Source organism: Drosophila gunungcola (assembly GCF_025200985.1).
Source record: "Drosophila gunungcola strain Sukarami chromosome 2R unlocalized genomic scaffold, Dgunungcola_SK_2 000027F, whole genome shotgun sequence".
Classification (NCBI taxonomy): Eukaryota; Metazoa; Arthropoda; class Insecta; order Diptera; family Drosophilidae; genus Drosophila; species Drosophila gunungcola.
The window spans coordinates 409,476-424,163 of NW_026453175.1; the positions used below are offsets into that span (position 1 = coordinate 409,476).

The 14,688-nt window shown below is 42.5% G+C and overlaps 5 protein-coding genes and 1 long non-coding RNA gene across 8 annotated transcripts; 4 read left to right on the top strand and 2 right to left on the bottom strand.

Annotated features, from left to right (window-relative positions):
- Positions 1–244: 244 nt before the first annotated feature.
- On the bottom strand, positions 245–2,592 carry LOC128256663 (uncharacterized). Its single transcript, XM_052987164.1, has 5 exons — positions 2,574–2,592; positions 2,196–2,275; positions 2,053–2,127; positions 526–1,986; positions 245–433 (listed from the first exon to the last, which is right to left on the bottom strand). The coding sequence occupies exon 4, from the start codon at positions 1,802–1,804 to the stop codon at positions 1,001–1,003; it is 804 nt and encodes a 267-aa protein (XP_052843124.1). The 5' UTR covers positions 1,805–1,986; positions 2,053–2,127; positions 2,196–2,275; positions 2,574–2,592; the 3' UTR covers positions 245–433; positions 526–1,000.
- Positions 2,593–2,880: 288 nt separating this feature from the next.
- LOC128256644 (uncharacterized) lies at positions 2,881–4,034 on the top strand. Its single transcript, XR_008267805.1, has 3 exons — positions 2,881–3,666; positions 3,726–3,875; positions 3,947–4,034. It is a non-coding gene; the product is annotated as an uncharacterized LOC128256644 (long non-coding RNA).
- Positions 4,035–6,469: 2,435 nt separating this feature from the next.
- Positions 6,470–7,684, top strand: LOC128256646 (uncharacterized). Its single transcript, XM_052987138.1, has 3 exons — positions 6,470–6,720; positions 6,820–6,911; positions 6,975–7,684. The coding sequence occupies exons 1-3, from the start codon at positions 6,696–6,698 to the stop codon at positions 7,068–7,070; spliced, it is 213 nt and encodes a 70-aa protein (XP_052843098.1). The 5' UTR covers positions 6,470–6,695; the 3' UTR covers positions 7,071–7,684.
- On the top strand, positions 7,287–8,605 carry LOC128256736 (uncharacterized). The gene is made up of 2 exons (XM_052987270.1): positions 7,287–7,537; positions 7,637–8,605. The coding sequence occupies exons 1-2, from the start codon at positions 7,287–7,289 to the stop codon at positions 8,451–8,453; spliced, it is 1,068 nt and encodes a 355-aa protein (XP_052843230.1). The 3' UTR covers positions 8,454–8,605.
- A 5-nt stretch (positions 8,606–8,610) lies between these two features.
- On the bottom strand, positions 8,611–10,653 carry LOC128256645 (very long-chain specific acyl-CoA dehydrogenase, mitochondrial). Its single transcript, XM_052987137.1, has one exon. The coding sequence runs from the start codon at positions 10,586–10,588 to the stop codon at positions 8,705–8,707; it is 1,884 nt and encodes a 627-aa protein (XP_052843097.1). The 5' UTR covers positions 10,589–10,653; the 3' UTR covers positions 8,611–8,704.
- Positions 10,654–11,323: 670 nt separating this feature from the next.
- Positions 11,324–14,254, top strand: LOC128256662 (uncharacterized). 3 transcript variants are annotated; one of them, XM_052987161.1, is made up of 6 exons: positions 11,324–11,430; positions 11,585–11,747; positions 11,818–11,909; positions 11,984–12,117; positions 12,169–13,525; positions 13,589–14,254. In XM_052987161.1, the coding sequence occupies exons 2-6, from the start codon at positions 11,723–11,725 to the stop codon at positions 13,799–13,801; spliced, it is 1,821 nt and encodes a 606-aa protein (XP_052843121.1). In that variant the 5' UTR covers positions 11,324–11,430; positions 11,585–11,722; the 3' UTR covers positions 13,802–14,254. The 3 variants fall into 3 exon arrangements, with proteins under 3 accessions (XP_052843121.1, XP_052843122.1, XP_052843120.1); XM_052987162.1 differs by lacking the exons at positions 11,324–11,430; positions 13,589–14,254 and having other exon boundaries at positions 11,490–11,747; positions 12,169–12,715; positions 12,774–12,936; XM_052987160.1 differs by lacking the exon at positions 11,324–11,430 and having other exon boundaries at positions 11,504–11,747.
- Positions 14,255–14,688: the final 434 nt, after the last annotated feature.

The following is a 14,688-nucleotide window of genomic DNA, read 5'->3' on the forward strand; positions in this document are numbered from 1 at the left end:
ACAATGGTCCGATATTTGTGTAACTTTTTGGGTTCATAGCAAAATTTGAAGTCTTACGGCTCAATAATTCAATTTTTGGCACTTTGAAAAAGTTGCACTTTCTCTTTATGTAATATCTTTTGATGTGTAGGAGATATCTTGATGATTAAAATTCATTGCCTTAATATACTTTCTTTTAATTAACAAATGAATAATTTTTTTTATTATTCTTTATTCATTATAAAAAAAAAAAGTGGTCAAGTAGTTCTTTTCAACACAAAATTAAAATATTTGGCAAACAGTTTTTAACAAATTTTCTTAAAGTTTTGAGCAGCATTGTTATGTTAACTAAAAGCAAAAATTTAATCCTCTTCGCTGGAGATCATCCCTCAGAAATCATTCAATAGACTGTGAATTCCCTTTGAAGTATACCTTCGAACTCAGTATTTGGAACCTTAAATTAAAAAATAGTTGTTTTGATTTGAATTAAGTAAGGACTAATAGAGTTGGTTGGAAGTTCAACTGAGCTACCAAAATGATCGTTACCATTTCCAGGTGCTCCTCATCCATACGCGACCACAGTTCGATAGGCAACTTCCTCTGATTCTCATTGCTTGCGATTTCCCGGCGCACTTGGGCTACGATGCCCCGTATCACACTTGCGTTTGGCGCGTAACAATATTCCAGCCGCAGGTGGCTCAATCTAGGGCAGACGCGGAACAGGTGGAGAATCGCTGAGTAACTTTCGCTGCGGTGCGTGTAGCTGAGTTTTTCCAATTTCTTTAGATTCGCGAGCTCCTTGAGCACATCGTCGGTCAGGACTGTGTGTGGCAGGTGTAGGACACGAAGTTCACCAAGCTTGGCAAGTTGTAGATGTTGTTTCCTGGGTACACAGTAAAAGCCAAGTACTTTCAAGTGCTCCAGCTGCTCCGACTTGTGTTCAACCAGTTGAGCAATAAGATCTTGGAACTTGAGGTCGACATCAAAATCGTGAGGGCTACTTATGGTCAAGTTCTTCAGGCTAGGCAATTGTAATCCGAAGCACCTCCAGCGAAGGACAGGAACTCTCCTTCTCCATGGTTTCGAAAATTCTAAATGACGATTTCAGCACGTTCCGTATGCTCAGCTTCCTCAGTTTGGGCAAACGCAAGCACATATCGGTCAGGTATGTATCGCTTAAGTAGGGGCATTCGTCAAGTACCAATTCCTCGACGGAGATCGGTAGCTTATCCAAAGTGTACCCCGTAAGTGTACCCCGGCTCAAGTTCAATTTCCTTAAATTGATCAGGTCTTGCAGATCGAAAAGCGCTTCGTCGTCTATATCTGAGTTGGACAGCTGTAACTCCTCCAGCTGACTCTTATTGGCAATCATAGTGTGCAAGTGAAGACCGAGTTGAGGGTTGCAAATCACCTGCATGCTCCTCAGACTGCTGCAATAATCTCGTATGAATTCGGCCAGCCGTTCCGAGTGGTCCGTTTTAAAGACACCGGTCATGGTCTGTATATGAGCCCCAAATAGTTGAAAGAAGTCTCGAATGTCCCATACGGTCAAGCCCCTGAATTGACTCAAGTCCAGAGATGTGTGCAGACTGGCTGAGGCCTGGAAGCTCGCCCTAAAGCGCAGGCACGACCTAGCAAATCGCAGTCGATCTTGCAGTCCTAGTTTGGCCATAATGTGCTCCAAACAATCGTCATTGAGGGCCAAGATGGGCGACGGTCCCTGGTGGTTCACCTCTTCCTCAGGGGTTCCGTAGGCGTCCGGCTGTTCCCAACTGTCGCTGGGCTGTACCATGAATATGACACCATTCAACATGTGAGTGCTCATGAGGGCCCTGGAGGTCTTTATAAGCAAGAAGCAAGTCACACTTATATGGCCGCATCTTTATCGTTGGCATAAAGCACAGAGCCACTTTGGAACATTGATGCACGTATTTTAAACCGAACCGTCTGGATTTGCAGCACGTGTCCAAATTCGGCAAAGTGAGAGCACAAAGTGCTCTCCACTAGCTGCAGGAAAAAAAATCGAATTTAAAAGGGATCTCTACTAAATCTGGACAAACACTAGCTACGAACCTTGGATGGGGCATCGCGCAATTTCCTTATCCTTTGTGTAGGCAATTGAGTCTTCGAAGTAGTAGTTTTGATCCGCTGCAACGATTAATTAGTTGTTTTACATATGTACAACATGTTTTTAGTAAGCCATTTGACTAACTTACTTTTACTGCTGACGAAGTATGCCATTTCTAATTGATAAATACGCAGCTATCGATTGACCAGTATGCATCTGTTTGGTTTTCTTTAATTAAGGGATTAATTAGAAATTGCTTTGAGAATCAAGTTCCAAAAAGAATACAGCAGTAGTTAGTAGTAGTAAGCTACGGATACTTAAAAAAAAAAAGTTCTCGATGCACAATTATCTCAAACCCATTCCGAAAATAAAGATAACGGGGCTTTTGAAGAAAAATGTAGCAAGATCGATGAAATTTCGACAAAATAGTTCACTATTACCTAAGTGTGCCAATAATTTTGTTCAAAGAAAATCAGGTGTTTTTTTATAATTTTAATTTTTATAATTACTAAAAAGAAGTACTTACTAGAATGAAGTAAAGTTTGTTCTGATGTAAGTTTATCGATATACATGAATAAATTTGTTTTAAATGTATGTATATCTTAGCTTTTAGTGGAGAAAAGCTATTTTTAAAGTCAGACGTGTCAACTGTGTCAATAATTAAGTTCGTCACTGTATGTATGTATGTATTTATATCATTTTTTATTATTAAAACGTACTTCTTATGTTTGTATTATTAACGCCACTTCTTTTTAAATTCTTGGCGCCAAATTTTGTTCACATGTATTGGTGCTGTATGTCCCCTGTTGTTCTGAAATTCCCTTCCCTGCTTTTTCCTGGCCGGCATGTTCGAAAAACAACAACAAATCACATGGGCTTCATCTAGCGAAGTTCAAAACAAAGCAGGCTGACAAAATTCTGTCGGCACTTCTGCCACTGCCGAAGTTCGAACTTTTTTGTTGTTGTTTATTTCGAAGTAATTCGGAGCAGCGGCTGAAGTAGGGAGAGGGTTGGACGGAGAGGAAACGGAGATAAAAATCAAAATATCAAGAACAAAATGAACTGTGTAGGCTTTTGAATACCCTTTTTTAGAAGCGCTAGTATATTTATTAATTTTTAAGATGATATATAAATGATTTTTATTGATTAAATGTAATAACATTTTGGAAGTTATTGTAAAGTTGCAGTAGACGCCAAAATGTTAATATTTGATTATCTGCCTTATGTGATTTTAACTACAAGGCATTGTTATGGTCGGATATACTCTGGCACGCGTCAGGCAGAAATTTCGGTTTCGTTTTTCGTTCTCCGCATTCCCTTTGCACTTGAATTCAACTGCAACAGAGGGAGGAAGTGTTTTTAAAATGAAAATTTTAGGCAATTATTAATTAATCATTGCATAAATTTAAATAAATAATCAATAAATAAATAAATATATTTGCACATTTGAAATACGGTGTCTAAGCGCGGCAAAAACGTATTAGCTGACGGCCATGCTACAGATTTTCCTTAAGGGAAAATCCAAGGATGCAGAGGTACCTGATTCCTTCCCGATCGAAAGTGAGGAGGAGCTGGTGGCGTTAGAAGTTAAAATATGCTCGTCTACTAAAACCGCCTATGTAAGTAAAATATTTATGAAGAAGATGAGTGTGCAATTAATTCTGTGTTTTTTCTACAGATCGAGACCATCACCGCCATTCTTAGGCGAAATATTTTGCCTAAGTCAATTATTATTTGTCAGAGCTCCTTCTTTGCGACTTTAATATAGACGGCGTGAATGGAAAAAAGGCCCTTAAGGGCTTTCCAGGGTTTTTTTCCGTTATAGTCGGTATGTATAATAGAGTAAAATATATCAGATTTTTTATTCTATTCTAAAATACATATCTGTTTTGTCTACAGACAGCATATCTGCGTTGGGAGGCCAGCTGCTGGCGGAAAAGTTCCTTGCGCACGCCTTATCTTGCTCAAAAAACAACGCAAAACAAAAAAAAAAAATAATAAATGTTAAAACACTAATTTTAATAAATTTCCGAGGGGGGGTCCTTGACTTTTCCCCAGGAATTCCTGAAGATTTTCCTTAAGGATTGCATGCTGTTTTCCCCAGGAATTCCCGAGGATTTTCATTAGCATTTCCGGAGGAATTTATTGCAATTTCCCCAGGAGTTCCTGGAGACTTTTTAGTATTTTTCTCAGGAATTCCTTGAAAATTTGCCAACTGATTAAGTTCCATATTCCTGAGAGATTCTGGGGGGAATTCGATAAAAAGTCCCACGGATTTTTTTCGAAATTCCTCAGGAATTACCGAGAAATTCCCGACCAATTCCTTCAGGATCCCTCCAAATTTTCGAATTACTCGCCGTAAACGCCTGCTTCATACAAATTCATTGCCGTTTTGGAGATTACACTACGAATCATTAAAAAATAAATCAACCAAAGATTACTAAACATAACATTTAAAACAAGTGTCCTAAAAGCCCGCCCCCTTAAAAGCAATCGTCGGTAGGGTATGCAGGCACCAACCGCTCTCAAAACATCGACGAGAGCTGATTTAGTTTGAAGTTTTCTCAACCACTGAAGAGCAGTCGGTGTTTCAAGTGACACGACTGCGATATGCCCTGTTCCCATCTCAGTGGACTGATATCTATAAATTCGAATACATACATATATGTAAAACATTTTACTGCTACCACTGATTTGAATTTGTAAACAAAAATAAAATGTATGCTGTAATATTCAAAAAATATATTATAACATATAATATTCATATTTTTATCATAACCCCATAGTAAATACGCCCATATTCTTAGGGTCCCAAGTTTGAAAATTGGCAAAAGACAAAATATTCTTGATGCGCCGAAATGAAACAAACGCACACATGCTTCCGTGTATGAGAATGCATGATCACGCATCCATACAAAGACGAATTTAAGCGCAGGGCAGCCTTCTTCAAAAAGCGCCTCTCTGCGACTGAACGACTGAACTCGTGCAATGAGTGCGCGAGCATAAAATGAGAATAAGAATGAGAGAGAATGAGTTCGGGTTTTTTGAACGCACACGAAGTGCAGGGACCTGCTGCTGTGAGCACGCCTCCAGTGTTCCGTTTTTTTTTGTGTCCAAATGCGTTGTATGAAATGACCAGTCTATATGTTGTATGGTTAGTGGTGACATACTTACGACTTATATTAAAAAACAAGAGAGAAAGCAAACTTCGGCAAGCCAAAGTTCATATACCCTTGCAGCTATTGCAAGAATTAAATACTTTTGAAAACATTAAAATTATTATTATCGTCCGATTTTTTTTAATTTTTTTTTTCATTTTTGTTTCCGATTGCTCCGATGGGAGCTATATGATATAGTCGTCCGATTTTGATGAAATTTAAACCGTAATTGTGAAATAATTAACCATTACTATATGTCGAAGAACTAAAAAAAATGAGAAACAGCAAAGTTATAACTTCTTTTATTTATTTTTTTCGTTTGTTCCTATGGGAGCTATATGCGATAGTCGTCCGATCCGGCTCGTTCCGACTTATATACTACCTGCATTAGAACAATAGACAACTTTTGGGAAAATTTCAGGCAGATATCTTTAAAACTGAGAGACTAGTTGGGGAGAAACGAACGGACAGACGGACATGGCTAGATCGACTCTGCTAAGTGATGCTGTCTCTTTCACTGCGTTATAAGGGTATAATAACATTTTGCAGAACCGATACAAATGTTTCAGTTTGCTGCGGGTGACCATCGATTATTTTCGCCATTATCGATACATCGACAAAAATCGATGGCTGCGGACTAGACCAAATTTTGTTTAATATATGTTATGTTTCTTTACTTTCCAAAATATGTATCAAATTTTTGTGTTTACTGAACTAAATTTATTTATATTTTTTTTTCTAATAGGGTAATTCCACACAGATCCATCCAACTTCCACCATCTGTTGAAGGGATGGTCTATAAGGTTTTGCCGTTCCAAAAACTTCCCAGTTAGTCCGCCGTTAAAATTTGACGGACTTTGACGGACTAATTCATGCGATAGTTAGTTGATGTGTTTGCGGTGCAGCCCTGTTCCAACGCAGTCCTTCTCTAAAAAAAACATAAACAAAGATGGTTGACCTGTTGACTTTGCTTAAGTTTTGGCGAGCCACAGCTGTTCAGATCAGCTCTTTGCTATGTAAGAATCGGAGTTTCACATCTGTTGAAAATTCCAACCGTTTCCAACAAATGGACTGTGTGGAAAGAGGGCATTACATTCCTTAAGTTTCCAAAGAACGGTTTTCATTGTTTTGTTTTGCTTAAATTCATAATAACTATTAATTACTATCGAATGTTTAAACTCTATCGTGTGGGGCTCTATCGAAGTTTTTGCAGCTCTGTTCCGGACTGATTACATTTGCCAACTCTATCTCTCAGTACCAAACCCCGTTCTAAATTCCAAATATTTCGATATACACAAATTCTACCTGAATTTAAAATTTGGAATGGTTAATTTCCGAGAAACGTCTGATTGGTGTGTCATTTTAGCGAGCAGCCTTTGGTCACACTGGCACTGTCAAACGTCGGTTGGCGCTTGAAATGAATGTCGAAATCCAAGTCTAGATTGATTTTACAAGTTTAACAAGTAATTAGAAGCAAAGCAGAATCGAATATGGCTCGGTTTGTGAGTAAGACGTGTAAGTAGACATATGGCAAGTCAGTTGCAGCCTTCGCTTTCCGGGAAATGCACATGTGACGATTACTGCGTATACAAGTAATGTCAAACTCCTTTGCAGCCCATGACAACTGCTACCTCAAGAACTCGATTGTCTACACCGAGGACCACATTCCCGTGCAGAAGCTCTACTTTAGCAAGGTGCCTCCGGAGGTAGCGTCTTTCTGGCGACATTGTTTGTGTGCCTGACTAACCCACTGTCGATCCCTTTTGCAGCTGAACCAGAGCATTCTTGAGCATCACTTCCGGATCTATGGGCGCGTGCTGCGTTTGCAGATCTTCAAGCCTTCGTCCACTTCGCGCAGAAACTAGACGCAGCCAAGTTGGTTCGCGAGCACTCTTGAACTCCCAGCTCCAACCCTCTTTCCACTCTTTCCCAGGGCCCTACACAGCCACATCCACCATGTGAACGGGCACAGGTTCCTTGTGCAGGCCAGTTACAGCTGGCACCAGCCGGACGCCTATGGAACACCCCGTGATCCGGCGGTGAGGTTGCCCAACACGGAGCCCCCGCCGCAGCCAGCCATCATGGGCCTTAACGACCTCTGCCTGGAGCATGTGCTGCAGTACCTCGAGTTGGAGGACCAGATTCACTTCGCCAGAAGCTGCCTGTGCTTCAGGGGCGTCTACCAGTTGGCCACCGCCAGGCTTCACAAGACGATGCACCTGACCCAGTTCAAGGGCATGACCGTCTGGGACATGCGCGACTTCTTCAAGCTGTCCGGTTGCCATGTTCAACATTTGGTGGGCTCAACGAACACGACACGCTCGCAACGGCTGTGCGACTTCCTTGCCCGCAGTTGCTCCACTCAATGAAGCTGTACTTCAGCCCTTTGAGCGTGCGCAACATGAACAAGGTGTTCTCCAACATGTACAAGCTGGAAACGAAATATCAGCGACGGCTCTCTCTTGGCCCTGCGAAGTCTGCGCAGCTTGAAGACGCTCACGCTGGATGGCAATCCTTTGCACGGCGATACCCTGCCCAAATTGCCGACCACCATCGAGTCCTTGTCGCTAAACGAGTGCAAGGAACTTAGGGGCGTCTGCCTCACCAAGACTTTCAAGGCGCTTCCCCAGCTGAAGGAGCTCAGCATTAAGAATACATTCACCATTGGTTCTGAGTTCTTCCAAACCATTATCAAGGACAACTCATGTGCTTTGCTGGAGACCCTGCGAATCACTGCCACCGGGGGAGGGAACTACGAGTTGGTAGCCCAACTGCCCAGCCTGAAGCACCTGTTTGTCTCTACAGGCACGTATGATTATAGCCCGTTGCGCAAGGAGCTCTTCGAGCAGCTGGTTAAGCATAAGGCGGAGCAATTGGAGCGACTGGAAATAACTGGTAGCGCCGTGCTGACCACGGAAATGCTTGTTCACATTTCCAAACTAGTCGGGCTGCACACTCTCTGCCTTAACCCTATCTGCCTGGACAGGGTTCTGGGCAAGTTCTCTAGTCTCGTCAAGCTGGAGCAGTTAACCCTCGGGCAATCGAATAGCGTTAGCGACTCTGCGCTCCTGAAGTTGTTCAATTCCTGCCGTAAGCTTAACATTTTGGAGGTGGATAGGGAACTCAACCTGGAAAAGCTGCTTCCCGGCATCGTGGCCCAGGTGCGCAAGGAGATGGCCAACAAGGAGCTGCTCCGGAAGCTACCTATCCAGCTAAGGACCTATTTCGTAAGCAGCAGCATCTGGTAGCTAGTAGCTAGATACCCGGAAAAGGTTTATCAAGACTTGACCACAATGGTCAACTTCTAATATGAAATTAAAACCTAAAGTTAGAGACCTATTTTACTAGTTCAAAGTCCAACCTTAAAACGTTTTTGATTTTAGCAAATGAGCGCAACGCACTTCGTTGTATAATTTTTCATTATCTACAATATTTTATTTGCAATCTTGTTAAAAAAAGAACATTCAAAGGCTTTAAATTCGTATCAAAGTACATTTTTCTAGTTTTGATCTAAGACACCAGTCGTGTTTACACCCCCATTTTCCAGGGTAGCTAAAGCGATTGTGGCTATTTTGTCATTCAGAGCCTTGTGGTGCCTGGAAGTGGCAGCCTGCAGGTTCTTGATCACTCGATCGGAGGCCTGAATGGTCAGTGCCTTGGTCATGTTGAGCTCGTGCTGCGCAGTTGGAAGGTTGAGAGTGACGGCGCGAGACGATCGTGATTGCGTCACGACCATCGAGTATATGTCGATGGCAGCGTTCGCCAGTCGTGTTAGCAAAATTTGCTCGTTTACTATATTTTTGTTGTATCGCAGCAACAGCTCTTCCACCGACTGACCGAATAGATCGATGCAGTGAGCCGTTTTCTTGGCATAGGGTAGAAGTTCATCCACCACATGGACACTCAGATCGGTGCCCCCCAAACCGACCGTCGAGGCAGCCCGCTTCGAGGCTTCCTTGAAGATCAGTCCCAAATTGGCGGATGGGTTCTTAAATGCACGCTGCAGTTCCTTGAGATGCGACCCCGCATACTGGATGCCAGTCAGTGCAATGAACAGCCGAAGAATGTCGTTTGTGCCCTCAAATATGCGGAAAATACGCAAGTCCCGCAGGACGCGTTCCAGGCCAGTGTCCACCATATATCCCATGCCGCCCAGAATTTGAATAGCCTCGTCGCAGACGTACCAAGCGCTCTCCGAGGCATAGATCTTCGATATCGCGGCCTCCAAGTGATAGTCCTTGCTGCCGGCGTCCATGTTCTGCGAAATGGTGAAAGCCATCGACTCCGTGGCGTATTGCAGAATGTTCATTTGGGCCAACTTTTCCTGAATGGAACCATAGTTCTTTAGTTTTTGGCCGAATTGCACGCGATTGTTGGCGTGATCGGTGGCCAGTTCGATGCATTTCCTCATGGTTCCCGACAGCGTGGCTCCCATTCCGAACCGGCCGTTGTTCAATATGTTCATGGCCACCTTAAAACCGTCCCCTTCCTTGCCGAGCACATTTTCGATTGGAATTTTCACATCCTCGAAGTAAACTTCAGCCGTGTTCGATGCCTTTATGCCCATTTTTTTCTCTGGCGGACCATTAGTGACGCCACCAAAAGACCGTTCCACAATGAACGCCGTAACCTTGTCCTTCTTCTCGCCTGTCTTCGGGTCCACCTGTTCGGTCTGAGCGAACACGGTCATGATTTCGGCTATGCCACCATTGGAGATCCAGATTTTCGAACCATTCAGAACGAAGTGCTTCTGGTCAGCACTCTTTACAGCGCGGCATCGAATGGAGCCGGCATCTGATCCGGAACTTGGCTCCGTGAGGGCAAAGGCCGCGTAGACTTGCTCCGAAGCCACCTTGGGCAGATACTTGTCCTTCTGCTCCGGGGTGCCGTACAGCAGGATTCCCTTGAATCCAATACTTTGGTGGGCGCCAATCGTGATGCCCAGTCCCAGATCATTGGCACCGACAATGGCGCACAGCCTGCCGTACTGGGTGTTGTTCAGACCGAGGCCGCCGTAGTCGGATGGCACTTGGATCCCAAAGGCCCCAAGTTCCCACAAGGCCGTCGCCGTAGTGTCGTCCAGTTTGGCATTGGCATCGTTCCGGGCGGCGTTGTTGACCTCCGCGAAGAATCGTTCAAACGGGTCTATCAGGCTGTTGGTCAGGTCCTTCTGCTCCGTGGTCAGGACATCCGGGTACGGGAACACTTGGCTCGACTCCAACGAACCCCGGAATATGTTGGCCATGAAAGACTGGTTCTCACTCGCCTTCTCCTTGTTCCGATTGGTTTGCGCGCCCAACTTGGGACTGTGCGTCGCAACTCGCCTGCAGAATGTAGCATTTACTGCTAATTTTTTGCTATTCAGGATCGTATGCCTCCACATAATTCCAAAGCGTTTGTTTAATCGCCCTTTGGACTAAGAGATTTAAATGTGACCACATTCCCGATCATCAACAAAGATTTAACAATTTGGTATATTTTTCTGAACTTGTTAGTATAAAATGTTTTGCATTTTAATTAACAGTACTTAAAACCCAAAGGAAATATTTTTCGGTTTTTAACCCAATGGTTTTTTTTTTTAAATTTCTGAGAGACTTTCGGTTAAAATTTTGGTAAGGCCAACCCAACACTTAAATAAACATGTTTGTTGATGACAAAAATCGATCTATTTTTTCAATTATATGATAAGATTCCCATTTGCCTTTCTGCATCCTGATAAAGTTCCCAAAGAGATTATCCAAATATAATTGACGTCCACTGTTGATGTCAACAGTGACAGTGAGGATGACTTTGATCCGGCAGTTATGAAATTATATGAGTCCGATTTTGACTCTTAAGCGATGACGATGAGGATTCGGATTCCGACCCGGCCTTTGGCTACGTTTATCATTCGTAGTTAAAACTGTTCTTCCGATTTCTTTTCTTTTGACAAACACTCCAGACTGATTGTCAACTTATCTATCAACCACTAAAATTAAATGAAATATTTAGTGAAAAAACATAAACCTTAATTTTTGTATGTTATTGTTGCCGAATAAACAAATGAACGTGAATAATAAGGTAGAATTTTTGAATACTTCTTATATGATATTTAAGTCAATAATTTGATGCTATTCCCAAAATTTTGACCAATCAACAACATTCAGATGATTCGCCGTTTCATAAAAACAGCAATGGGAACTCCATAATATACCAATATCGCCGCACGCAATTGACATTATTTTAGTGAGTATTATAATAGATGTTGACAGATTACTTAAAAAAAAATTAAAATCAACAAGCTTAAAGTCTCAACAATTTAAAAAAAATGCATATCCTGAGAATGTATTTTAGCTAGTAACGATATAGTCAGCGGATACCCTAACTGTTTTGATATTAGGTGCATTTTTAGTCCCACACCACGGGGCGTGGTATATTTTTTGTCTTTCACCATTCGGTCACTTTAAAACTCAGCTTGGCGCTTGAAACAAACGTCGAATTTTGTGTTCTGTGAAAAATCAGTGAAGAATCAATTAATATGGCATATTTCGTGAGAAATCGGAGTAAGTTTGATATAGAGCTGGTTATTCTAGGTGTGTGTGGCTGCTTAGTATGAGAATTCTCCCTTTGCAGTGGAACGAAACTACTACTTCAAAGACAGGATGGCATTCACCGAGGACCACATCCGAGTTAGGAAACTGATTTTGTGGGATGTTCCATGCAAGGTAGCTCCCGCTCGTCCAGATGGACGGTATTCTTAACTCCAGTCTTCTCTTTTATCCCTTGTCATTTGGTGCAGTTGAACAAGATTATGTTGAATGCACATTTTAGTGACTTTGGGCGTGTGGGGCGAGTCCATTTATCAAGGAAAACCAAACAATTCACGTATCGCACGGTCAATGTGGTATATGACAAAGCCGGATGTGCAGCCAGGTAAGTGTGACGCGCTCGAACACAAGGACCTCCTTTAAGGCCCATTTCCAGAGCCCTCCGTGAGAGTAATCATGAAATAGATGGGATCGAGCTATGGCCATGGGCCGGCGACAGTTGGAAGCAACCGGATGCCTACGGGACCAATCGGGAACTGCGCCTTCACCGGGGGCCATCGCCCATTTTGGACCTTAATGACGACTGTTTGCAGTTCATTATGGCACATCTTGGACTGCAAGATCAGGTGCGATTCGCCAGGACCTGTATGCGCTTCAGGGCGGTCTACCGCGATGCATCAGCCAGGCTGCACACTTCTGTGGAGTTGGGCCAGTTCAGGGACATGACCGCATGGGACATTAGTGACTTTTTCAAACTGTCTGGCGCTCATGTGCAGGTCCTTTATGACAAACCAGATTACGAAACAAGGCGATACGTTCATGCGGGTTGCTTGGCCGACTCCATAGCGGACCATTGCATGAATCTTCGGTCCCTACGCTTGTTTAACAATCCCCAATTGGAATTCCATTTGAAACTGACGCTTGCCAGAATGCACCAGCTAGAGGAGCTGCAGCTTGAAAGTACTAATGCATTTGCTCCATCGGTACCGCAAAATCTAAAGCAACTTAAGATACTGAATTTAAGCTGCAATTCATTAACAGGCAACTCCTTGAGGAGAAAGCTACCCGTTTCCATTGAGGTATTGGGACTTAATGAATGCCGGAACTTTGATGCCAAATGGCTGCCCGGGATATGCAAGCGTTTAAGTAATCTAAAGGAGCTTAATATACAAAATGTTATTACATCGAATAAGGAAATCTTTAAAACGATGGTTACGAAAAACTTGTGTCCTTCGCTGGAGACGCTCCGGATGACGGCCTGCCGAAGCAGCGGATATGAGTTTGTGGCTCAGCTGCCTAAGCTGAAGCACCTCACCATATACACTCACCGCAACGATCTGGACTTTCGCGCCATTATAAGTAAAGAGCTAATTGATCAGTTAGTGATGCATAAGGCAGACCAACTGGAGCAATTTGAGGTTTTTGGCAGCTACCACTTATCTCGGGAACAACTTAAACAAATTGCCAAGCTTACTGCCCTTCGCGTACTCATCCTTCGCGACATAGATCTGAGCAGCGATGAGCTAGAGGAGTTTGCAAATCTCAAGCAATTGGAAAAGATCTGCTTCGGTCTCTCAAGCGCCACAAACTCCATGATTCTGCAGGTGCTGAGTGCCTGTCCGAAGTTGAACTACCTGCGCCTAAAGGCAAACACCAAACCAGACGCTGAGCTGGTGCTTAGCATCGTGAACCAAGTGCGACACGAGATAGCCAATAAGGATATGCAGAGAGAGCTTCCCATCGAACTGTGGTCATCTATGAATGACGAGCAAATTAAGGAGCTGATTCTAACAGTAAGTGTGCCATTATTTCTTTATCCTCTCATAATTGAAATGCAATATACATTTCTTTTTTAGAGTTCTGAAGTTGTGCCTGAGGACATCATTCAAATAAAATGCAGCGAGGGAGAGTGTGGCCGCCTTAGCATGGATTATAAGTGGACTTTAACAGGATTGAAAAATGAATTCCATATGGAGATGGCCATTGACCGCGACTCTTTAAGCGAAGATGATTCTGATTCCGATTTGGGCATAGACTCTTCCAGCGAAGAAGATAACGAGGAGCGGTGATTATTAGATTATGTGCTGATTGGTTCAGGCGGTCCTGGTGTAATTTTACTACTTTTACGAAAATAAACACAAAGTGTTGTTAAAATTAAATTCAGCGGTCGATCGCACATACATTAAGATCCTGGCCCACAATTGTTTGAGTGATTAGCATCCCACTCAGGGAGTGGGATCTTTCAAAAAATACTGATATACTTTTCAACTTGGGAAACTCTGAAGTCCAATCCAACTATCCAAAACATGCCAACCGCTTGACCATCTGGATATGTTCCAGGGCAAACAGTGCTTATCACATCTCAAAAATGCATTTAAAACGGTTCTCCAAAAATTAATCTTTAATTGTTGTTGAACGTTGATGCACTATAAACAGTACAAGCATAGTGGGCAATTATTATCGAGTTCGCAAGGTAAACCCAAACAAAAAAAATTAAACATTTATAAAAAAAAAACTAAAACTACGTACGGTGAAAATATGTTAAAATTTTAGTTTTTAAGACGGGTATAAGTAGAAATGCAAATTTGATTATATGATTAATAAAATTATTACAAAGAATACGAAAGGGTTAATGCAGGCCAAAATTTGAGGTACATCCTGGCAAGTTAAGAGGATGATAGTTGCGGGTTGGTCCAAAATGCACATTAAAAGTTAAACGGCTTACCAATTCTATGGATGTATTTACTCCATACCTCTGACAAGATTATGCATAAAAAGTTCTAAGCATGATTCTACGATAAACAAGAGTAGGTAAATTAATCAATAGTGATCTACTAGAGTAAGAAGGCAACCTTACATTTTGATCCCAGCTCGAACCACTTAGGGCGAAAAGAAGACATTTTTTTTTGTACCGAATCAATACGATCAATATGTACTTGATATTGGTGACGGACAA

What these genes read in the sequence shown, in the direction of transcription:
- LOC128256663 (XM_052987164.1), bottom strand. Translation starts at nt 1,804, where the DNA reads ATGAGCACTCACATGTTGAATGGTGTCATATTCATGGTACAGCCCAGC.
- LOC128256646 (XM_052987138.1), top strand. Translation starts at nt 6,696, where the DNA reads ATGGCTCGGTTTGTGAGTAAGACGT. An exon ending in TCGGTTTGTGAGTAAGACGT is followed by an intron (nt 6,721 to 6,819) that starts GTAAGTAGACAT and finishes ACTCCTTTGCAG; the next exon opens with CCCATGACAACTGCTACCTC. An exon ending in TTAGCAAGGTGCCTCCGGAG is followed by an intron (nt 6,912 to 6,974) that starts GTAGCGTCTTTC and finishes TCCCTTTTGCAG; the next exon opens with CTGAACCAGAGCATTCTTGA.
- LOC128256736 (XM_052987270.1), top strand. Translation starts at nt 7,287, where the DNA reads ATGGGCCTTAACGACCTCTGCCTGGAGCATGTGCTGCAGTACCTCGAG. An exon ending in ACGACACGCTCGCAACGGCT is followed by an intron (nt 7,538 to 7,636) that starts GTGCGACTTCCT and finishes AACATGTACAAG; the next exon opens with CTGGAAACGAAATATCAGCG.
- LOC128256645 (XM_052987137.1), bottom strand. Translation starts at nt 10,588, where the DNA reads ATGTGGAGGCATACGATCCTGAATAGCAAAAAATTAGCAGTAAATGCT.
- LOC128256662 (XM_052987161.1), top strand. Translation starts at nt 11,723, where the DNA reads ATGGCATATTTCGTGAGAAATCGGA. An exon ending in AAAGCCGGATGTGCAGCCAG is followed by an intron (nt 12,118 to 12,168) that starts GTAAGTGTGACG and finishes GCCCATTTCCAG; the next exon opens with AGCCCTCCGTGAGAGTAATC. An exon ending in TTAAGGAGCTGATTCTAACA is followed by an intron (nt 13,526 to 13,588) that starts GTAAGTGTGCCA and finishes TTTCTTTTTTAG; the next exon opens with AGTTCTGAAGTTGTGCCTGA.